General features: G+C 42.6%; 2 protein-coding genes across 4 annotated transcripts in view; one reads left to right on the forward strand and one right to left on the reverse strand.

The window, feature by feature from the left end:
- Positions 1 to 410: 410 nt before the first annotated feature.
- The window catches only part of zgc:161969 (uncharacterized protein LOC569044 homolog), a 107,576-nt gene continuing 84,493 nt past the window's right edge, over positions 411 to 23,493 (reverse strand). Inside the window, exons 1-2 of one of the 3 annotated variants that reach the window (XM_056401925.1) lie at positions 2,875 to 3,225; positions 411 to 2,552 (exon numbers count right to left, since the gene is read on the reverse strand). In XM_056401925.1, the coding sequence (XP_056257900.1) occupies positions 840 to 2,552; positions 2,875 to 3,066 (1,905 nt within the window). In that variant the 5' untranslated portion in view covers positions 3,067 to 3,225 and the 3' untranslated portion in view covers positions 411 to 839. Of the gene's footprint in view, positions 2,642 to 2,874; positions 3,226 to 23,493 lie in introns of those variants that run through there. The other 2 variants (XM_056401927.1, XM_056401926.1) reach the window with 2 other exon arrangements.
- LOC130185453 (voltage-dependent calcium channel gamma-4 subunit-like) lies at positions 5,306 to 22,261 on the forward strand. The gene is made up of 4 exons (XM_056401929.1): positions 5,306 to 5,974; positions 15,696 to 15,779; positions 17,346 to 17,486; positions 17,906 to 22,261. The coding sequence occupies exons 1-4, from the start codon at positions 5,752 to 5,754 to the stop codon at positions 18,430 to 18,432; spliced, it is 975 nt and encodes a 324-aa protein (XP_056257904.1). The 5' UTR covers positions 5,306 to 5,751; the 3' UTR covers positions 18,433 to 22,261.

The raw sequence follows: 23,493 nt of genomic DNA on the forward strand, positions 1-23,493 counted from the left end.
AGAGGGTCTTACATGCAATAATGTTGAAAAGAAGAAAAAACAAATCCCATAGCTTCTCATACTCTTTAGGGTTTGGTTTTGCATCTTCACAAGTGTCATGTTTTCGACAGCTCCGGTTCAGTTTGTGTGCGAGTGTGTTAGCATGCTCTGACAGCCTCCTGTTGGTCTCCAGGCAGCTGTCTGACAAGACAAAAACTCTTAACTGACATCTGGGCACATGACAAGGAATACACTCGGGAGTCATTGGAATTTTGGCGTTCGTGTGCGCTCTGTTTTCTTCACACAAACAGTCTTTGAAACAGTAATCAGCATGTGTTGAAGCAGTCAGATAGCCGATCCCATCCTGTCACTAATTTAATTACTTCAGGTTTCCAATGGGTTTTTATGGAAAAAAGGCGAGACACAAACAATAAGAGGCTCTTGTCTCTTTATATATGATATAAAACATACAGACAGGAGATGCATTCTCATTGATTAGCTGTAGAAAAAACAAACTAGCTTAACTGAAAGACAAAATCACTTCAGTTTAACCCTGTGGCTACTTCAAATCACAACAATAGCACAGATAAAAAGATTCTTTTGTCAATATATTCAGTCCTTGAATGTCACTTTCTATGATTGTCAATTAGATATTTTCATTAGGCCATTCTGGAGTGGAAGATATAACCTATGCCTATCAAAACAGATAAGGGAGGAATATTAGAAAACACATCTGGGCTAAGTTGTCTGAAATGAGATGTATTAATTCAGGGTTTTTTTCTGTAATGATTTAAGCACAATGTGGTTTGATTCCGCATCAATTAAAAAGGCAGAGAGAGAGAGAGTCACCAGCTATGTATTCACTCGGTGCTCAAAGAGCACACATTGCTGTTGTATCTCAAAAGCTGAATGCGCTCAAAGTAGTCGTCAGTCAGAAAGTTTCTCTGTGACGTGACCAGGTTCCCTTTCTGACTGAAGAGACGCTGGACGGGGGCCGTGGATGGCAGGGTGGTGTTGTATTTCAGGAAAAGCTGCTTCACTCGAGGAAAGTCCTGCAGGCACTCGAGGCTCTTCCCCGTTCCTTCAATGTACTTGCGGATCTCGTCCATCACTCCCCTTTGCTGGATCTGAGTCGCTGGCTTCACAGGCCCGTAGCTGAAGAAATCATCTTCAGATTCAATGGTGGACAGATTCCGGCTGGTGTTTGCCTCGGCTACATTACAGGGATCCACCTGAGATGCCTCTGTGGCCAGCAGAGAGCACATCTCCTCCCTCTCAGAGGCAGCCATCCACCACAAACGAAACTGAGGAGTAGTCGCTGTTGCAAACTTTGCTTCTGTGCTGGCAAACAGCTCCTGGAACCGCACGTCAATAGCCATTACAATGGCGTTGATTACATCAGCAAAGTAATTTGCTGCGTCTTTCTGCTCATTTAACTTGTTTTTCAGACTGAGTACAGTTGGGATGACCAGACCCAAGTAACATTTCTGCTCCGCTTGGAAAAGTTCAAGTGCAAAAGCGAGCGGGTGGAACACAGTCGCGTATTCTTTCAGGAAGGCCATCTCCTCTGGCTGCAGGCGCGGGACCTCCAGGCGGGCGCACAGCTCCGTCAGCTCCCGCTCAGTGAGAGAGACGATCTTCTGCACAGCACAGTACTCCACATTCCAGCGTATAACAGCGGGGACAACAAGTGCCATCTTTCCTATCTCCTCTGCTGCATCCATACCGACCTGAAGATGGTGGCATTTGCTCCATATGGCAAACACCTTTGCCATTGTACTGTAATGTAGCTGGCACATGGGCCCCTGTGACACAGCCTGCCAAAAGTCCTCTGTCACAATCTGCTCCAGGGTGTGTGATGCACAGCGCTGTACAGTGGGCAGAAACAGAAGCATGTCCTGCTCGGGCTCACCCTCGAGGAGGGAGCTCACGTTCTCGTAGAACCCAATGTCATCGTCACTTTCCTGGCCGTCCACTGCAAACTCTTTGAACACACTGATAAAGGGACTGCCATTGTCAGTGACTGTGGTCTGAACTTTGCTTTCGATATTGTAGGCCACATGGATGTCATGTATTCGCCCAGCAATGGTGTCATATGTGATCCTGCCCTGCAGCCGCGTAAACCCCAGAGCAGCAGATTTCCTCTCCAAAGAGTCGCCGTCGATCCAGTGACAGGTCATCCCAAAGAAGCTCCTGTTGTTGGCTGTCCAGATGTCAGCCGTGGTGCACACGTACTGGATGCTGCTGAGTTTTGCCATCAGCTCCTCTCGCATCCTGGAGAAGCCCTGGTCCACCTTTGTAAACAAGGTCACCCTGTCCATGGATTTCAGCCCTTCAGTTAAGCCCGCAATCAGCTTCCTGAAGCCAGGCTGTTCCAGCACATAAAATGACTGGCAGTCTTCCACAATGAAGTTGAAGATTAGATCATCGATCTTGGCTTGGGTCATGCACTTGGAGATGATTTCTGCTTTAAGTTTTTTGAGTTGGCAGTGCCTACTTTCCTCGCCGTTGCGTTCTTCTTTCTTCCTTCCCCTCTTGGCATCAGGACTTGCTTCACAGCCCAAGTGTGTTCTCTGAAAGACAAAACGCAGGGTGCTTCATGTTAGTTGCTGGAGGTGTGCCATTTGTATGTTCTGAGTTTGTGTCAGTTTACAAACTTCATCTGCAAAGAAAAGAAAAAAAATCAAAATATCACTTATCTCGAATAAAATGACAGTTTTTTTTAAACATAAAGTTGAACATAAAGAGCCTCCAGCGCCATGAGTTGGTAATCAGCATGCAGCTACAATGTAACGTTATTAATCACGAGGGTTGCTATTCATTCATTGACTCTTTCAAACATTAACCTGACGGGTGTGGGATATCGTTACAGTGATATTACTTTCTGTAACTCACGTCTAAATGCTTCTTTAGGTTTGATGTTGAGGTTTTCGACGTGGAAAGCAGATTAACCCTCGGCAGACACAGATTACACTGGACGATGATATTTTTTCCTTGATCTGCCTTGTACGTGAAATGGTGGCGATAACGCCAAGTATGCATGGCCGATTTGGTCTCGCCGCTGGTTTCAAGCTGATCCACATCCATCTCGGACGCTACCTCTACTGTTGCCGACGTCTTGAAATATAATAAAAGTATCGTAATCCGATTTAGTAATCGTGATTACACGTAAAGTAACGATGGCGGTAGAGAAATCCTCATGAAAAGGGGCAGGCCTTTGTTCAGATGTTGCTCAGAAAACACACAAGGTGCGGACACTGTCGTCACTGTTACTTGGGCACATGCGCGTTCAGAGCCAGCTAAATCAATGGAGAAGAGGCACTATGGAGCTGTGCGCATGCGTACTACACACACCAGGGTGCCTTCATTGATACGTCACGGTCTGTTTCTTGTGGATTTTACTCTCATAGACAGTAGTACTTTTACCAGAATTTCCTTTTCCTCTGTGTTGCGGCGAGTTGGCGCCACCATCAGGAAGCGGAAGTAAAAAAAAGTCACAACGTTTTAATTGATGTATTGTATCAAAACATCCAATCACTTATAAATTAATAAAGAAAACATTAAATGATCATCTGGACCGCAATTACAGAAAATAGCAATACATAGAAAAACAGACTGAAACAAAGAAACAAGTAATAAAACACCTGTTTTACATAATCAATCAATTTCAGTTGCATAAAAAGGCTTCAAAGACTAAAAACTGTTGGGTTGATTTTTTTATTCTACTTATTTATTTTGCCGGTTTATGCTCCAAACTTTACATTTGAAAACTTCTCAAACAGTAAATTTTAGCATATTTTGATAGCATTTAAAGTCCCTTCTCTCATAAATGTGTTTTACTTAAAGGCTACATAATGGTCACATGGTCAGCCACGCAAGTCCAAAGAGAACCATTAAACATGTCTGGAGGGGATCTTTCAAAATTTCAAGTAACTTTCATTCATTCAGCAGCATGTGGGAACTTGGCTCTATGAAGACACTAACCTACCCATAGCAATTAAAGCAAGAGCTCCATTGAGAAATATTAGCTTAAAGAGCAGAAACAGATCTAGTAACCTCACACCGCTCTTTATTCCTGCTCAGACTGATTTCTAATGTAACCCATATAATATGTGACACTGTATTAGAAAAGCGTTGGGGCATACATCGCCCCATGCATTTGCACTATTCTTTCTAGTTTTGTAGTTTCTGTATAGTGACTGCTGTAGAGAGTTGAACTGAGTTTAAGTGAGGTCATTTAGATATTGTACCTCTGTTACCTCAAGTGGTTCATTCTGTTAAAAAGCTTTTATCTGTGAATTGTTAGTTTTACCCTTAATTCTAATCCGATGCTTTCACACTAACACTAATCAGCTTTTATTCTAACCTGAACTGTAGGGTGAAATCAGCCAGTCTGCTGATCCGGCTAACGGTAAAGAGTTTTATCAAGCCTGAGGCACCTTTCCAGTGGAAGCCATCCAAGAAGCACACTCCTTAAATGCTTCCCCGCTGGTTTGAAAATCTTCCATCTGGCTCAGGTTTGCATTAAGCATGTCTTTACTCTGGTGTTCATACTGGCATGAATGAAGCTTTTTGCATTTGTAATAAACCAATTTGTCAGCTGCATGATCAAAGTCACAAGGAGGGGAGGGAAGAGTTTGTGTGAGTGTGTCTGAGAGAAGGAGCTTTTCCAAGTTATTCACATGTTTTATTTATTTGTCACTAACCAGCTGACTTCTTTCTTATCTCAGCATGTAAATGCCACATTATTTTGCAAGTCTCCTTATTTAATGTAGTGAAACAAACATTGCATTTCATCCTCTTTGCACAAATATTAACTTTGCACTGCTGAGCAACAAGTGCCTGTATTACACATTTCTATCTATCTATCTATCTATCTATCTATCTATCTATCTATCTATCTATCTATCTATCTATCTATCTATCTATCTATCTACTTCTCTCTCTCTCTCTCTCTCTCTCTCTGATCTCCTGTGAAAGGTCTTTTGAAATGCTATGATAATGTTTAGCTTTAGTGCACCACAGAAAAGGAGTGTCAAAGCCTGTCATTATATCTCTCCCCCTCTCATCCAGTCCTCACCCCTCTGACAGCTGACTCTGGGTTTGGTAATATTCATGGATTCTGATGTCAGCGTACAGTGTCCAAATGTGTCAGCTGAGACACTGATTGTTTGGCTAATCAATATTCTCCCAAAGATTCCCCACATATTTCAAACGCAAGAGTGATCTAGTTGCAAATTGTAATGTCCCAGAGTTTTTCCCTTTCTTTATTCAACAGCACATCCTCTCCATTGGTTAGAGTTGGTGAGGGTGGGGTCTCACTTAAGAGCCATTGACGTCGCCCTCTTTGGCAATGGCTTTTAACAGAGACGCAGTGAGTGTAGGAACAGAGAAAAGTGTTTTGAGACAAGGGGAAAAGTGGGAAAACAGAAACATGAAGTGGTGAGGAGGTTTGAAGTGTTCTGAACTGGTACACGATGTTGCTGTCGTGCTGTCCTGCGAGCTTCAAACCTATGTGGAGCCCCTGGAGTGGCTACGACTGGTGTCCTCTCGTGTTCACAGCAGCAACCAGTTGGTTTTGAGCATCAGTTGAGCGTTTCAGACAATACTCCTAATTCTTCATCTTCCTCTGGGTTACACACTCTACTTTTAACAGAGGCGCAGAGAGAGTGGACGTACCCAAACAAGTACTATGACCAAAGGATCCGCGCCCTGACGCGCCGCGGTGCGTGCATGTTGGACCGGTGAGAGTGTGGACTAGTATGAAGCGCCATGGCTTGGTGTGACCGCGGGGTTCAAACGCTGCTGGCCACCGTGGGGGCTTTCGCTGCCTTCAGCTTGATGACCATCGCCATCGGCACGGACTATTGGCTCTATTCGCGGGCGTACATCTGCAACGGCACCAATGCCACCACGGACGAGACCCAGCCGCAGCCCAAAACCAAGAAGGGCGATCTCACCCACTCCGGGCTGTGGAGAATCTGCTGTATTGAAGGTGAGTCTAGTCTCACTTTGGCTTCCTATACGCATGAAAGCCGTTAACATATACACGGCTCTGCATGGTAATTAAACATAGACTGCACGGTTCCCCGATGCTTTGGTACAACAAATAGTTGTAGTACCCGACGAGGAGTCTTTTGTTCCTAGGTGCGCACAATCATTTGAGCGCACAAAACACGCACTCCCTTTACGCACAGCAAATGTATCTATCGGGAGATGGGTGCACAACAAGAAAAAGAACATTAACCTGGAAGAAGTTATAGTTCGGATGGGGAAGGCGTATATATACACACAGGTTCGGATTTTAACAGCGCTGATCCGCTGAATTGTCAGATCAACGAGAAACAACGGTGTCCAGCTAAGCGCTCAACTCAAGCTGTCTGCCAACTGTTACATCGCTTTGTTCAAGCACAGGGGCACACAACAAAACCCGGCGGTGGTATAGTCTGCTTAAGGATGCGATGCCAAGCCGGCGCGTCTGAGCCCATTCACTTTTAAGCCGGGCGCTGCCAGGAAATGTGCGCACTATTAGTCTACTTTCATTCATGTCTTCATTGTATCCGATGCTGTTGCTTGGCAACATCCCTGAAATTGCTATGGAAACATACCCGGTGATTTAAAAATAGATGACTCTGAGTTCACGTCATGTCCAAGCAAAACAGAAAAAAAAACTATTTTTTTGTAATAGAACATGAGGTAAAAATCCCACATTTCACCTGTTCCTCCGTTTGGAAAGGCTTTTTAAAAAAAAAAATCATTTTACGCATTTGGTGTTTGAAAAAGAGTTTGCGTTGGCTGTGACGTCTTATTTCAGAGGCAGACAGACACTCATTCATTGACCAATCTTCCTTCCGGCCACCCCTTGACTCCTCGCCTCACCCATCAGTGCCTGAGTCGATGTGACTGGATGGTTTTCTTCATGGCACAAACGTCTGTCATGACGCACAAATTCACAGAAAAAGGTTCACAAACACATAGACATGTCCTGCTACACGAAAGTGAAGAAAAAAGGGGGGGAAACTGAAGTATCTTACTTCAAAAATGTGTTTAGAGATGTTTTAAAAACGCATCAAAGTTGACCAAATGTATCTTTAAATTCATTGCCGGCATCACATATGTGAAATTCAGTCATTTTCAGTCAGTTCTGTGCATCAGGCATTACATTTACATTTTGCTCATTTGAGAGACGCTTTTATTCAAAGCGACTTACAAGTGAACATGACGTTTACAGAGAAGATGTAGTATAAAGGAGGAGGCGTCCACCCTAAACACAGCACATTGTGATCCAGCGGCAGGTGAAACGGAGCTGCTGAGAAACGTGACACACAGCCTTATTGTCATTTCTGGAGCATTAGCCTATTTTAGATACAGTAATAAAATTCAGAGGACCAAAAACTTTTTTTTAACCTCATCAGCACTCACTTAGAAACTGATTTTTTTTTTTCTTAAATCCTCTTTTATGCATTTTCCTTTGAGTGTTGTCTTAATACAGTTAGATTTTGTATTAAGTCGTTTATTTATTTATTCATTAAAAGGCATCTGAATCAGTTTTTTGTCTTCGCCCCAAAAACAGCGAAATATTCTACAAAAAAAATACATGTATTTTGACAGAATCCAGAAAGTTTTAGTGCCTTTGTAAAAAGCAGTGTTGGTGTTGAGTCAGGTGTTCCTCAGCCTCTGCAGTTTATTCTGTGATTTGGTGAGCTTGTCTTCATTCACATTTTTCAGACTTACAGTAATGCCATCAGAGGGCACATATAGTCAGCTGTCATCAGTGATTAAGCTGTTCCTGGGCTCACCCTGTGCTGAAGATGTACGCTTTACACACATGTGAAGAGCATAACGGTGTGTTATGACACTAGCAATGCTTGGCCAGGCACCTGTCTGGGATTATATCCTCTGAGACCCTAAGAAATCACAATACCTCACAAATGCCAAATGTCAATTATTATGTCGAGCGTGATTTCCCATCACAAAAAAATGAAAGGTAATAATGAGAAGTAAATAATCAAAATGGATTAATGACAGCAGAGACTCAATCGATTATGATGAGGCTGGGGGCAAAGACCGGCTCTGTGCAATTAGACTTCTTTTTGAAGGCATCATTTGCACAAAGAAAGGCCGGCTTAAAATATCGTTCCCTCCAGTGCTTATAGTTTCACTTCTGAGCTTCTGCTTAAAACTACAAGCTGCTGGACAGTGGCTCTGTTGTCATGGAGACTCATAAGTGTAGAGGAGAAGACAAAAAAGGATGACTCCCACCCCCCACCTCTTATACACACACACACACACACACACACACACACACACACACACACACACACACACACACACACACCTACACCTATGGTCATAATGACCGAAACGCTGGGTTATTGACGGACACAGCTCCGTGTGCACCACAGCTATCGGGGAAAACATCGCCACGTCTGGCTGAACAGATCGCAGGGACAACATGTCTTTCTGTCAACGACAACACATCGTTGTAACACACACGGCGGCCGTCCTGAACTCTCTCGCCCCTTTTCTCCTCCCAGAACCATATAATTGAATGTGTGTTAGTGTGTCTAGCCGCCGTGCTCAACAAGCGTTACCTCTCCCTCAGCAGGCGTGCGTGACATTTAAGGAGCAGGCAGGAATATATTGAATGGGGCTACTTTACAGTGAGGTCAGCACTTCCCTCATATATAGAGTCCTTTTCATTTCTCAACTGCTGTTTTGGTTGTTTTTTTGTTTGTTTTCCCGCATGAAGATCGTGAGGCCAGGGTAGCGCCCCTCCAGTGCACGGGGTGCGCCTAATTTACATGAGAATCGGCGGTGGATCAGAGGTCGTTGCTCACAAGTAAATAAAACCAACTCTAAGCACGAAGAATAACCTAATGAATAATCCAATTAGCAGGTACTTGTTTACAGTAAACATCCCAGCTGGCGGTGGGTTGGCGTGAGATTGGCGAGGCAGAGCTGTTTTTCTTGGGGGACAGTGGATGTGTGAGGTGGCCTTAGTTGGGGAGGGGGGGAGGGGGGGGGGGGGGGGGGTCACTTTGCTGTTCCTAACGTGCTCCACAAGTCTGTAATTAAAACGCCACAACTGAGAAGCCATATATGCGGGGGCACTAATTAACAAGCAGGCCCCAACTTCCACCTCAGTCAGTCCGTCCTCCTCTCCTCAGCTTGATGTGCACTCTCTCTTTTCATCTCTTTATAGGTTTAACTCCTCCATCCTCATCTTTCTTTTATCTCCCTCATCGTGGCTTTCTCTTCTGCGGTTTTAATGAACCCTCTGTCCCACAAACCCCCACCTCCTTTCAGTTTTGGGGCACATTTAACTTCTCTTCTCCTCTCTTCTCTTCTCTAATAAAGTTTTGTTGTGTCATATGCAAGTGATGTTGTATGCAGTTTGCTATTGTTAGTAGCATTTTGGGAAATACACTCACTGACTTTCTTGCTGAGAGTTAGATGAAAAGATTCATATCACTCACATGCTTATATGCTAAGCATGAAACTACTGCCATTAACTAACTTCAGCTACATCCTAATACCTTTAGGAGTTTGGTTTATAACGCATCACTGAGCCCCTAAAATGGAGACTTTGGGAAACGCTGCTGGCCCCATTTCAGTTTGAAAAGTCGGAGGTTGAGTTTTAGTCTGGATGGCCAGAAACTGAGACTTTTGGAGACGCTGACAAAAACACCCACATTCACTTCTTGATTGGGTCTTATCAGTCACAACATATCCTCCTCTGATTTGTCACGCTTCTATCACGTGATCCTTTCCCGGATGAAAACAACTATTTTAAAATGCAACATCATTTGAAAATGACAATGCATTCACGTGGACGCCGCCTCAGCACAAAGACCGGAGATGGGTGAAAAAAGCAATCCCCTCTCTGTCATTAAGTAGCATCTGCACATAATCCCCCAAAATGTCAAAATGTGTAATTCTTCCCTTCATTGTCCAGAAGCAGTAGTGCTCTGGTGGTTTTCACATGACATTCATCACCATTTTCTGTTGCTGGTTCACCCCTGAACCAGACGAGCTCTGGCTCCTTTGAGATCACGACCAACACAACATAAACAACATTTGCCATTTTCTGCAAACCTAATGTAAAGATTTATTCAATATCTGGAGTTTACACTGGTTCTGCAATTGGATGTACACCTGGTTTAACACCTGATAGAATGGAAAATCAAATGTTCTTAACCAGAATAACAGTCTGAATCACTTCATTTTAATTTCAGTGACAGGGATTTGTCATGACACATTGATTTTATATTACACACAAACAAGATGTGAAAGTAAAAGAAAGAGGTTGGATATATGGAAGAATTCATAAAAATCTATTTTCGATATTCTTGAGTGACTGTTGACCTCGTCATCATTGTACGACTTTATACATGATGATGAAGGTTTTGAGCACACAGGAAAAATACAATGTAAAATATGTAACTGAGCACCTATGGACCGCAGTGCTAAAGACCTTTCACTTTAATCCATGCTCAAACATAAAGACCTTCAGCTTGTTGGGATCCATTACATATTCACATTTTTACAAGTAAGTGACAACGCACGACAGCCTTCACAACACACTACATGTGCAATTTCTCCAGACAACGTGGCTATACTTGCACAGTCTACCCCAAGCAGAGCTGTGTTTCAAGAATGTGCTGCCTGGTGACAATTTAATTAACCAACTGTCAGTCATATCAACACTGAATCACTGATGCCTGCGCCAAATTGCTTTTCTTTCATCCTCACTTGGCCTGAAAAAAAAAAAATGGAAGGGATTGTTTGATTACACTGATTCTTTTTTTTCTTTTTCATATTCTGCCCTGGCATTCCTTGCTTCCAAAGTAATAAATGTATGTGTTGCTAAGTCTGTGTGAGTTGTGCGTGCATGTCTGCATTTGATATGAAGCCCCAGTAACAGCGCTTTATCTGTTTACAGCTTTATAAAACCTAATCATCCCACCTGCTGTAAACCACAGAGCGTTCTCCCTCGGCTGTGGTCACACTTTTCCGTCGCAAGTCTAAAAGCAACGAGGATAAGAACGGAAGCAAAGTGGAACAAGGTGTTGCTACTCCTGCTGATTGTAGTTCTGTTGCTCGAGGTATATCACCCACTGGAGGCTACACACAGTTCAAGTGAAAAGCAATATTAAAGTCACTTTTGATTGGTTTATTCATCAGTGTAGTTGCAGAGCTATTGATGTGTGAAAATGAGGTAGTGGGGGCATGTGTCGCATGGAGCTCGCTGTCATGATATACTGTACTCCTGGAGACACCAGAGAAAGCAAGTGTTGGACTCTGATGAGACAATGCTATTGGTGTATTCCACTGAGGCTGCACCCTTATTGGCTGAGCTAATTCAAAATAATGACGATGTGCATCGTCCTGTTGCCAGTGGCACCACTGCTGTGACAGCTGCTCCCAATACAATATGTGTTTATGTTTGTACACATGTCTGCGTGCTTTCGTGTGCATGTGTCCGTTGGTGTTTGCGGTCATGTTAAGTGGTGACAGATTTGTGAAAGGCAAAGTGGGGTTTGCCAGGGAAGTGCCGCCTTTTATTTGGTGGGTATCATAATACAATGAAGATGTCAAAAGCATCCTTGGAGATTGTTTATGTAAATGAGCTTATTAAAGACTAACAGTGGTTGCCATGGAGAGGAGGAGGAGATGCTCAGCATGGGGCTTTTGCAACTCCAGTCAGGCCCAGGGAACCCATTATTTCCCATGTAATGTGTTGACTGTGTAAGATTAATTCACAATTTCTCACAACACAATCACCTTGTAACGTCCCCCAGATAAACACTTTTTCTATCATCTCTATTCATCACCAACACCTTCAAAACATTAACCATGATCAGCTGATTGTATGCTGACTGGCCAAGCCCCTGGCTTTAACAACTGTCCTCCCATCTTTATTGCATGATCCACATTTTGCCCTTTACAGCTGTCTCTGCCTTTCTTGATTTCTCTCTTGCTGATTTCCTACTCTCTTCTGCTTCCCTGAGTCCCTCTTCAATGTAACCTCTACCCCCCCCCATCATTCCTCTACTCTGTGCCTTTGTTGTTTAATTTCCTCGTACCTTCTTCCCTTCCTCCCCACTCCTTCCTTCCCTCCCTCCCTCCCTCCCAGCTTGTCAGTATTCAGACTTTATTTCATTTCACGAAGAGTCCATCTGACAGCCTGCGCACACACACACACACACACACAAACTAACTGTAGACATTCAGCTGATAACTGTCACTCATAAATCACGAGCCTTGAGGCCTCGGCTTATAATCAGATTCCAAATCAGCTGCAATATTGCCTTCTATTTCTTCCATTCTCTATCACACACATGCACACAAACACACACAACAGAAGAGTCGCACAAGGCTGGATCGGCTGGGTCTAGACTCGAACAGAGGAGGGAGAATATTATGTACAAGTCAAAATGAATAGTAGTGTTCTGGGTTCACAGTGAAAGGTGTGTTTTGTGTTCAGTTTTTAAAAACGTGTAAAAGCAGTTTGATATTTCACTTTCACTAGTAGAAAAGACACAACTATCGACACAGACACAAACGCGCACACGCACACACACACACACACCCACACCCACACACGCTTACAAAAATGCACAAGTGAAATCAGCTACAAGCAGGCATGCAGCGTTTACACAGCAATTAGCAGGACAGCAAAGGTGTCTGTGTTTTTGTTAACCTCACTGTTTTTTGATCTAACCACGTGAGCCATATGTGTTTTTTTCACCAGGCACAAAGTCTCACATCGCTGCTTAAAATAGTTCATAGCCCTTTTTTCCATCAGTGACTAGACACAGAAACTTGTGCTCCATTTCCACCGACTGATTTGACACTAATTAATTTGATGTCCCTTATTAAGCAGCAGACCCAGTTAATGGAAGCAAGCCTGCCCTTAAAAGCTGTGCCACAGACAATGACGGTTGTCCTGCTCACCCAGGGGCACCTGGGAAATAGAGTTGACAGGTGTCAGTTGTTGGCGTAGTCAGTTAATGGGAAGGTTGACATTTATACAGTGGTCGGTCTGTCCCTAATCTCTGCTGCCTTTTAGGCTATTAGGGATAAAAGAAGGACTTTGTATTTTTGAGGTGGGATAAATGAAAGTCTTTCTTGCTTACAGAGATACAGGCTAAGCTCAACTGAGGTTTAGCCAATGACCATTTGCAAACCTCCTTCACCAAACAATGAATGTCCAGTCATAGTTTAACAACGATAATTAGGCCCAGCATGTCTTTTTCTACATGCTGAAGCAGTGCATGTGGGGTTCAAGGGATACTTGGCATTTAAAGAGTTTGAAGGGTGGTGTCCCTTTAATCTATCCCTTTCAAAACCAAAAACACAAGGGCAAAAGTTTAAGGAAAGGATTATCTGTTCCAACTAATCTGCTGTAATGCAATCAGATTTTTTATTATGTCTGGCTAACTGGCTCATCACCTTAGGTTACATCCACATTAATATATTTTTAGTTTTAAAAAGCACCACGTTTGCTACGTTTACACCTGACGTCCACGCTACTCCAGAGTTTTCGAGCCCGTAAAATGGAGACCTTTGCCGACGACGCACACCCACCTCGCCTCCTGATTGGCTCTTAACAGTCTCAACTACCAGCGGCGAATGCAACATAGATAAGAAATCACAAGCGTTGCTAACCTTGCTGTCTTTGCTAGCAGCTATTTTGAAGTTAAATTTTGGATTATAATGTGACAACTGCCTTTTCTGCTCCTCGTACGTCGTTGAGGATTTTCTGCATTAAACAACTACAGAGTAGACAATCTACTTCCTGTTTACACTGGCACATGCATGCACAGTATAACACAAGACAACTGGAAATATGTAAAAGTCAGCCAATGAGGAGACACTGTTTTAAACCAACTCCTGGAGCTAACATTAGCTTAAATTGTGAGCTAGCTAGCTGATAAAATATGCCAAAGACAGTTATAGAAAGTGTAATTTTAGCAAAATCGAAATTAGAAGCCTGCTTGAGTCCACCTTCGCATGAAATGAAAGACTAATGGCTTTTGAAATTTCACTACCAAGATTTCAAGGGGTAAATATGCTGCTGTTATCACTGTACACTTCATTATGTGCTCAGCAAGAACCAAACACTTGACAGCCATAGCAGCAGTAACTAAGGCTGGTGGGGCTTAGCAAACGGCCAATTGCTTTTCCTTCTCTGGGATTCAGACAAATGCAAAGACCCGCACGTGAACACGTAATGCAGAGAAAAACATTGTTATGCTTATGTAAAAATATGAAAATTAAGCCACAGCCCAGCCCACTTTTAATACCATGGGTGTTGTTTGCTGAATGACTAAAGTGTTGGGGGTGTTCACAGCCCAAATGGTGAATGAATAGCCAAAGAGCTCCCAGCATTAACACCACTGCACTGAGTACATCCATTAAGCCCACCCCCATTCCCTTTCTCTCTAGACAAGGTGTTGTTTATACCCCCTGCTCAATTACTGCTATAGGCTTCTCTCAGCTTTAACCTCTCTCTGTCTCTCTCACTCTCACCCTCCACTCCACTCTCTCGTTCTAACTCACCTCAGCATTAAAAATCTTCCTGCACACAGTCTTTTGTTGTTCAAATAGGCTCCTTGTTCCTCCCAGCACTCAACCATTTACCTGAGCCTGATTAGGACATGCGCCACGACCCATCAAATCCCTGCGGGCAATGCAATCTTAATCGCACAACCGTATAGCCTAGCGAGCGTATGCAGTGATCCTCGAAACACAAACTACCCCTCCTCACGTGGACTTTCTTCTGCAAATATGTGTGCACTGAGCTGTGATCTTTAGCTTGCAGGGATTAATGGTTGACCCAGGGAGCTATCAACAACAGTTTCAGTCAAAGGTCAATGGTTGAAAGTGAAAATCATAGAGAGAGTAATGAGTTCATCCTAGAGAGAATGTAGCTTTTGTGTGCCATATGAAGGAATCCAATTTAATCTATCTAATGCAAACAATGAGCTTGAGATTCAATTTAACACTGAAAGAAAAAGGGAAAAAAATGGTGCTTAATAGAAAAGAGGAAAAGCTTTAATGGGGCTATAACAACAATCCACAGTGTATTTTCAATTATTTAAAATTCGACTATTAAAAAGTATAAATAACACTTGCCTGACTGTGCTATTCATTGCTAACAGTTGACCGAATTAACCCCAATGGAAGACAAAGTTCAGTTAAATCAGAAAGGCTGTGTTTTCCTTTCATGTCCTGCTGCTCCTGTTGCCTTTTCGTAACAAGGAGGCAGCAATGCCAAGACGTGAAAAATGACCAATGTTCGTGTGCGAGGTGACTCCCCACTCCATCCTCCTTTATCTGAGACAAGAGCACAGGAGCGTCGTACTCCGGTGGACACAGTTTAACAAAAACAGTTCACCGGCTATAGGGAGCAAATGTGGCTCTGACTCCAGCACCCACACATCCTTCAGCCAGCTGAAACCAACCTCACTTTGATCAATTCACAACAAAAATGCCCCCCACCCCCAAGCACTGAATAAATCCAGTTTAACTTTGGCTTGCTTCAAAAGGTGATTAATGCATATGTGCTTTCTGTTCCTTGGTTGAACAATCTTCATCCCCTAATGCATATATACAGCGTAACACTGTTAAAGCGCCTTGATGTGTACAGTGGACTCTAGTTCATATTTGATGTGGAGACTCAGTCTTTCTGTCTTTTTGCCCTGCAGGTATCAATCAAGGCAGCTGTTACAGAATCAACCATTTCCCTGACGACAACGACTACGACACAGACAGCTCTGAATACCTGCTGCGTAAGTGCTCCTCGCTTGTCCTCTTTTTCTGGCATTGTGAGAACTGTCGCTCTGATATTTTTAAGGCCAAGCAGGCAGTTCGCCGACCTTCATTGTCTTACTATGTAGGTCTGAGAGCATGCTCCAAACAGAGATTGATAAATAAACAACAAAGGCATGAAATGAGAAATGTGACAGCGGGACAGGATTTAAATATATCCACAGTTGCGTTACAAGTTACAACTCATGATACTTTTAATTAATTAATTAATTTACTTGTGTCTGTTTTGATTTCCGACATTGTTATTCCTCACAGATGTCCTAGTCATAATTAATTACCTCCGTTTTTAATGAGGAAATTCAAGGTAGCCTTGCCAAACTCAACCACAAGATAAAGCCAACTGTATCAATTTTGCAATTTGCAATGTTCCTCATTTTCTCATCAATTAGCTCCAACCCTACAAAAGATAACTTGACACTGTGGTATCAAACATGCAGCTCAGACATAGAAGAGGCTCATTATTATTTTCTTGTTAAAATGTGGAAGTATTAAAAAGGCGTGAAAAATACTGTACAATTTGCAGTGCACACACTCGCACAGTTTTTTTGTTTGTCTGTAATTTCATTTTTTAATTACTATGAATGATGCTATTGCAGAATCCGCAGCTCAGTTCCTCTATTTTTTTCTGTTATATATTTCTATCATATTGTGGCTGTAGAAGAAGAACTTACTCTCTTTTGTGGTGAAGACTCTGCTTGCAGTAAAAATTTGTGGCTACATGGTGAGACAAAATTCTTGTTAAATCCGGTCTAAACCAATCTGCTCCTTTTTAAAATTCAAGGTATTCTTCTGTGAAAACTGGTCAGAGAGAATGACCAGGCTTACACATAAATTGTGATTAGTTAAAGATTAAATTTGGGATATTCAATCAGCAAAGGACCTTCATTTAAAGCACAGCCAATTCAGGATCTGCCTAATATGCAGAGAAGAACAAAGAAGACTTATCAGACTTTGGCCAAGGTCCAAACTCAGTCCATTAGCAAGACTAAATAAAAAGAGGGCTTAATAAAAGACTTTACAGTTGAATAAGCTCGTCCATCCTTGGAAACCTGCAAAATGGCACGGTGATTCATTTCTGGGGAGGTGATAGTCAGTGAGAGCTCTTGTTACATCCCACAGCTGATTAGCAAAGCTTTGTCACAACAAGGCCCCAAAGTACAAATGATAATGGAGTTCTCAATAATGGATGGAGAAGAGGTGGAGAAGAGTTGGAACTGGATAGATGAGGGTTCAGCAGGGTAATGAAAATTCAAATTATTTAAAAGAGTCTTGTTTTTTTTTTAACAAAAGCAGTGTCATTAAAATTATTCACAAATTCCATACACTATTTGTCTGTTATGAATCTATTTATTGTTGCATTCAGGTGTCTATAAAATGCCTTATGATTGAATCTATTGATTGGTGGATTGATTTATTCATCTGTATTCATGTTGTTTTACTAACCAGCCTCTTTTTTGCCCAATCAAATATTGGTTGAAACCATTTACAGTGGCTTACTTCACTTATCGATCTCTTTGTCTCTGCAGGTATCGTTCGTGCCTCCAGCGTGTTCCCCATCCTCAGTACCATCCTGCTGATGCTGGGCGGCTTGTGTGTCGGCGTGGGTCGAGTCTACAACAAGACAAACAACGTCCTACTCAGCGCAGGCATTCTCTTCGTCGCTGCAGGTGAGCTGGAGGATTGCACACACTGTCATCCGTGCACCCAGCAAGGACCAATCATGTGAGGGGCCGGGGGTTTGATAATGCCGAAAAAGGCAGCTTGATGTGGCACCTGCGGTCACACATTGTACTTCATCAATGGTGCAATCATAAAGACGAGCTTCAATATCCACCGAAGAAGGTCAGGATCTCCATTCATCACACACCTCACACACAAGTGAAGAGGACCCACATGTCATTAAGGGCCCCAGGAGTGATGAGAGTCCTGTAATCACTGGCTGATGACAGTGGAAGTTCAGGGGGTTTCATCATCATTACTGATCACGTCATGGATGATTGATCATTGGCTCTTCCTCTTCACTTTTCCTTATACTTGTTTATTTACACTTAATACTTATTTCTTGTCTGTCTGTTTTTATCATCAGGTCTGAGCAACATAATTGGCATCATTGTCTACATCTCCAGCAATGCAGGAGACCCCAGTGATAAACGTGACGATGACAAGAAGTACACTTACTCCTACGGCTGGTCCTTCTACTTTGGTGCCCTCTCCTTCATTGTGGCCGAAACGGTGGCCGTCCTCGCCATCAACATCTACATTGAGAGAAACAAGGAGATCCGCTGGAAGGCGCGGCGCGAGTTCATTCGCTCACTCTCGTCCTCCTCCCCGTACTCAAGGATACCAAGCTTCCGTTACCGCCGGCGGACGTCGCACGCCAGCTCTCATTCTACAGAGGCGTCCCGGGAGAACTCGCCGGTGGTTGGTCTGAAGGGGGCGCCATCCTCCAGTGGGCCCCTGGACGAGCTGTCCATGTACGCCCTGGCGAGGGATAGTGTGACGGAAAACACGTACAGCCCTGAACATGAGGCGGCTGCTGAGTTCCTCCAGGTCCATAACTGTTTCCCCAATGATTTAAAGGACGGGGTGAATCGCAGGACCACACCGGTGTGAGTGGCATATTGCTGGGCTCGAGGTTCACCTGGGGGAGGATGAACAGGAAATTCTGGAAAAGTCATTGGGCTGACCTGCTGGGGCCTGATAGCTTGTGATAGCCTGCCATCTTAGAGGCACAGATTTCAAAGACACTGTCCTTTTCGAAAGGACCAGAGGGAGACGAGAGGACGGTCAGCTGGATAGAGGATGAGCCATTTAAGAGAAGCTGATTATTTACCTGCTTTTAGAGACCATCAAAGCAGAATAGCGTTACCATTGTCTGTGCTGTAGCCGATGCAAAGTTAGTGTTATCTTTCAACTGTGTCAAAATGTTTCAATGAACAGTGAGTGGATCACAACCCTTTGTTTGTGTAATGGTCACTACACATTGTGGGCAAACTTGAGAGTTAAGCGTAGTGGTGTGCCAAACAACATAACAGTATTCTACCTGTAAATTATTTAACAAGGTGCTAAATGAAATGTATTCTTCAACTTGAAGGTGTTCCATATGTGTGTGAAGTTAAAATGTGGACCTCTCTCCAGAGTTTGTATTGTGTCCTCATAACCAGTTTGGTCTTGCCTTATATTCATGGGTTTGAAACAGACAACAGGGCGTCTCTCAGCACTGTCCTTTAGAATAATATATAGCCTTTTAAACAAACACAAATTATATATGTTTTTAACGCATCTTTTTCACGGGAGTCAGTGTCTTTGCAAAATGTTTCTCATGTTGAGTTGTAGTGTTCCGAATGTTTAGTATTTCAGCACATTGTACAAGTCGACCATCCAGTCCTCCAAACAATATGAAAGGTTTTCTCTCCCCCGCTGCCGCTTCCTTAATCCTTTTCTTCTCTGACATTTGTCAGTGGAACAAAATGTTCTTTTTGTCAGTGGAACACCTCTGTTCAATGGCCCCTTTTTACTCACTTCCATATCAGTCCGCCATCCTTCCATCAAAACCCCCTGATGGATGTGACATTGTGTTTGTGCCTGTCACAAGAGAGGAGCAGCTGACGAGAAGGGGGGTGCCCAGAACTGTGAAAACGGCACAGGTCAGGACTTCCGTTTGCTCTGAATGGATCCCAAGCATCCAGAGTGTTAAATGGATAAGGATCAGAGTCAGGCGGAGAATGCATGTCTGTCTATCACACCGCCTGTGAGTCCATCTGGCTGCCTTTCCCCGCTCCCATGTGAAACAGAGGCCCCAGACAGAGGCAGAGGGAGCTGTCTGCGACTGCGTCCCTGAAGGATTTGGCTCTAATAACCAGGCGTGTGTGCCTACTGTCGTCCTGCATGTCCATCTCTGCTCTTTCTTTTAGTTCTCTCAGGAAATGCTGTGCTGTTGTGGCAAGTCAAAAACTTTTGAGGTCCTCTCCTTGCTTTGTGGTAGTGCTGGGAAATGGACCAGTGATAAAGACAAACCTGGTGAAAATGATTTGAGAAAAGAAAATGGCATTATTGTATTTAGAAATTGCTGTGAGTGTCTGCTTGAGCTTGCTCCAAGAACCAGCTGGGGTGGGTTTTTTCAGTCTTAGGGCTATTGGTTGGTTCTAGTCTGGCAAGCGAGCTCACTCAACCACACATTAGTATTTGAGTGTATTTAGTGTGTTTGATATTCCATTAGAGATACAACTTCATATACCAGACTGGGCTCATGTAAGAGAAAGCCATCAGTATGATCCATTCTGAGTGTAGATCTTACATTTTTATAATACAGTGTGGGGAAAAAATCCAAATGTGTTTGTATGTTATGTAAAGCTGTAAAGTTGTATATAAAAGTACAATAAAAAAATACAAAAAAAAAACAAACAAAAAAAAAAATCGAATACTCAATGTGCAAACATATGAACGGAGTCTTCAAAGCATTATTTTACTGAACTATGTCTCAATAATAATGCCTTGATGCAATCTGGCATTGGCCATACAATTCAATTTACCATTTTATATTCAGGTAAACACTGATTTTGCTGTTATCAGTCAAAAAAAAGTAAATCTAGCTATTGAATATTCTGTTTTGTAAGGTGAAGTATAGTAAGTACATTTAGGAGAAGATACTATATTTTCTATTCCATGTGTATGTGGCAGCTGTGCTTTACTGAATGTGCTTATATTGATTAATGGCTTACTATTGTTGTGAAATAAGCACATTGTCAAATTTTTTTAAAGAAATTAATTAAACACTTGAGCATGGATGTTCAGAAGTGAAGGTGCTAATTTGGGGAAGTTGCATAATAAAAAAAATACAGGGAAAGAAGCTGAGGCACTTGTTGTGTTGTATAAAAGAATAATTCCTTGCCCTAGATACAGTACATTTCAAGCACAAACCTACTGAATTAAATCACTATTAAATGTATTTTCAATTCTTTGATATTGGATAGTAGAGTGCCTCTCTTTTATTTCTGATATACTGCATTTATTGTTCCACTCAAACAAGCATTTTTTTTTAATCTCAATTTATTTAATCTGAATTGAAAAACCCAAAACAAACTGTACATAGACAATTAAATTAAATCAGGGTTATGTTTTTTTGTGCTTTAGTGGTGATTTCTTTTAAGACTAACAGTCTATACAGCCATGCTAGCAGCTCTGTGGTGCTGCGAGGTAACTGCTAATGTCAAAATGCTAACATGTTTGCAGTGACAATTTTAACATGCTGACATTTAGCAGATGTGCTGTTTATCATTTGCTAATTAGCAAGTGTTAGCACGCTAAACTAAAATGTCACCGTTTTAGTTTAGCGTGCTGACATTTGCTCATGAGCAGTTAGCACAAAGTACAGCTGAGGCACATGGGAATGTTGTTCGTTTTGCAGGTATTTGGCCATAAACCAAAGTATTAGACAAAATACAACTTTAACCTAATGGTGGCGCTTGTGTAAATGTTAAAGGATATCCAAAGTTATTGCAATTAATCCTCTGGGAAAATGCTCTGAACAAAATCTCACGACAGTCCATCAGATAGTTAGATATTTCAGTCTAAAAAAGATGGCTGATCGATTGATCGACCGACAGGCTGACATTGTCAACCCAAGAGCAATGCTGCTGACATGGTTAAAAATCCACTAGTCTGGAGAAAGTGATGTGACAACCCTCCATCTATGTATAAAAAATGAAGATACAGATGTACAGGAAATGTATATAGGATTTATGCACAAATAATTACAGCTATAAACTTTCACCTCAGTGGGACCTGTTTTCCATTGCAGTGTTTCATTCAGATTTCTGTGGCCGACCTTCTCCTGGGTCCTGAATGCCTCTTCATATCCGCTGCATAAGACAGAATCACTGTCATCTCCGAATGAGCTACGAGCTACTTCAGCCTCGGAGTCTCCACGTCGTTTTGCAAAGAAATAAATCATAAGTGTAAGTACTAATGGCAGCTCTCTTAGATCAAAGTGTTATCTCAGTGAGATGCCACCTGACAAAATGAAGCCATTTTTTTTTTTTTATCTCAGCAGTCTCCCACCTGATTCAATCAGTGGGCGAAGTGAACCTTTCTTCTCTCAATGTGTGTGAATCATATAATATACCGACTGAAGGAAAGAAGGGATTGTGGGCAGAGAAATAAGGTTAGAAGTTAATGTCTTTTTACAGCATCAAGTGTTTTTACTTTTCAAAGCAAAATGCAAGCTTTTACACTTCTTGGATTGAATTATTTTACCATTGGTTCTGCTTTTCAAATGTTTCTGTATTTTGTCATGTGCAACTATAACAGCAGCTTCTGTTTTCATAGTTCAAAATACAGCGCATTCTCTAATTCAAATGGACCCAGCAGTCAGATAGTTATATTCAGTGAAGTATGGTGTGCCCCATATAATACAAATAATTAAATAAATGAAAACACATTACCCTGTCTCATATGTGTAATTATGCTGGTGAGATTTCATTTGGTGTAAGAGGAATCAGAGCTGTTCTGTTTATCTAGCTGGGGAAATTATCTTTTGAAAGCAATATCTGATGTTGCAGTACAGCAGCTATATCAGCCCCTTGTAATTTCCACCTAATTTCATTTTTCTTCAATCCGTCCTCATTAACTCGCATTTCACTGTCCCACATCACCGAACCTCTGCCTCATGTAGATCGATGGCCAAAGCTTGCGCTAGAACGGGTCAAATGGGGTTGAGGGTGGCACCACCAAGGCAAACATGTGTGGTAGATGATCCCGTTGTTTTAGAGAAGAATATTAACGTGACCCTCATAGAAATGGCCTCAGGGCATGGGTAATCTAATTTAGCTTGAGTGATGTTGCCTGTCATTAGCAGATGAATAGAGGCGGGTCTCTCTGAAGGCTATGCAATCTATTCTGCTATGGGTAAAATTAGCCACCAATTAAGGTTGTTTTTCATCCTGGAATAAAAATTCTAACAGGGAAGCTGCCAGCTGTAATTGAAGTTAATCATTGCTGAGTTCAGACTTGTCAATCCTGATTTCGGCAGAAGTGATTTTGTATGTTTCCGTCATTGCACAGACAGTTATGGTTTTGAAAGCTTGCCAGTGATATTTCTGGTAATGTTGATAACGATCCAGTGAGTGGCACTCATGCTTTCTTGCCAGGTGTTGTCATCTGTTTCCAGTGTTTCGCCTCCCTGTTCTGTTGACACAGGGGGTGGGGGGGTGATCCCCCCCCGCTCGTATCGCAGATGACGTGTCGCCCACTGTCATCCACACTGCTGGCTGTTGCTTGGAGACTTTGCAGCTGTGAGCCGTTTGGTCTCTCCACAGTCTCCAGGGGGGCCATGAGCAAATGAAGCAGGTCAGAGGGTCACCCAGTAAGACAGGCTGCGCCAAAAGTATTATTACACACTTAGAGACAAGCGGTTGCTACCACAGCCTCAGCAAGGGACTCGTCCTCTGGGAGAAAAAAAGCCGTTTTGCTGCAAATGCATCCAGGTGCAACGTGATAATGAACACAACTGTCTCTCATCTCCTCGCAACCCCGCCCCCCCCCTTTGTGGGGTTTCTGTTGTTTAAGCCCGTGAATGAGATGATTTATCTTTGATGATCAATTTCCCGGGTCAGTTAGCTACTGATGGTGTTTGGAGAAAGCACTTCGGTTCTCACACATTACATTCATTTTCCC

This window comes from Seriola aureovittata, chromosome 17, assembly GCF_021018895.1.
Source record: "Seriola aureovittata isolate HTS-2021-v1 ecotype China chromosome 17, ASM2101889v1, whole genome shotgun sequence".
In the NCBI taxonomy this organism is placed as follows: domain Eukaryota; kingdom Metazoa; phylum Chordata; class Actinopteri; order Carangiformes; family Carangidae; genus Seriola; species Seriola aureovittata.

Coding starts and splice junctions, on each gene's coding strand:
- LOC130185453 (XM_056401929.1), top strand. CDS start 5,752: ATGGCTTGGTGTGACCGCGGGGTTCAAACGCTGCTGGCCACCGTGGGG. Junction 5,975..15,695: donor GAGAATCTGCTGTATTGAAG/GTGAGTCTAGTC, acceptor TTTGCCCTGCAG/GTATCAATCAAGGCAGCTGT. Junction 17,487..17,905: donor CATTCTCTTCGTCGCTGCAG/GTGAGCTGGAGG, acceptor TTTTATCATCAG/GTCTGAGCAACATAATTGGC.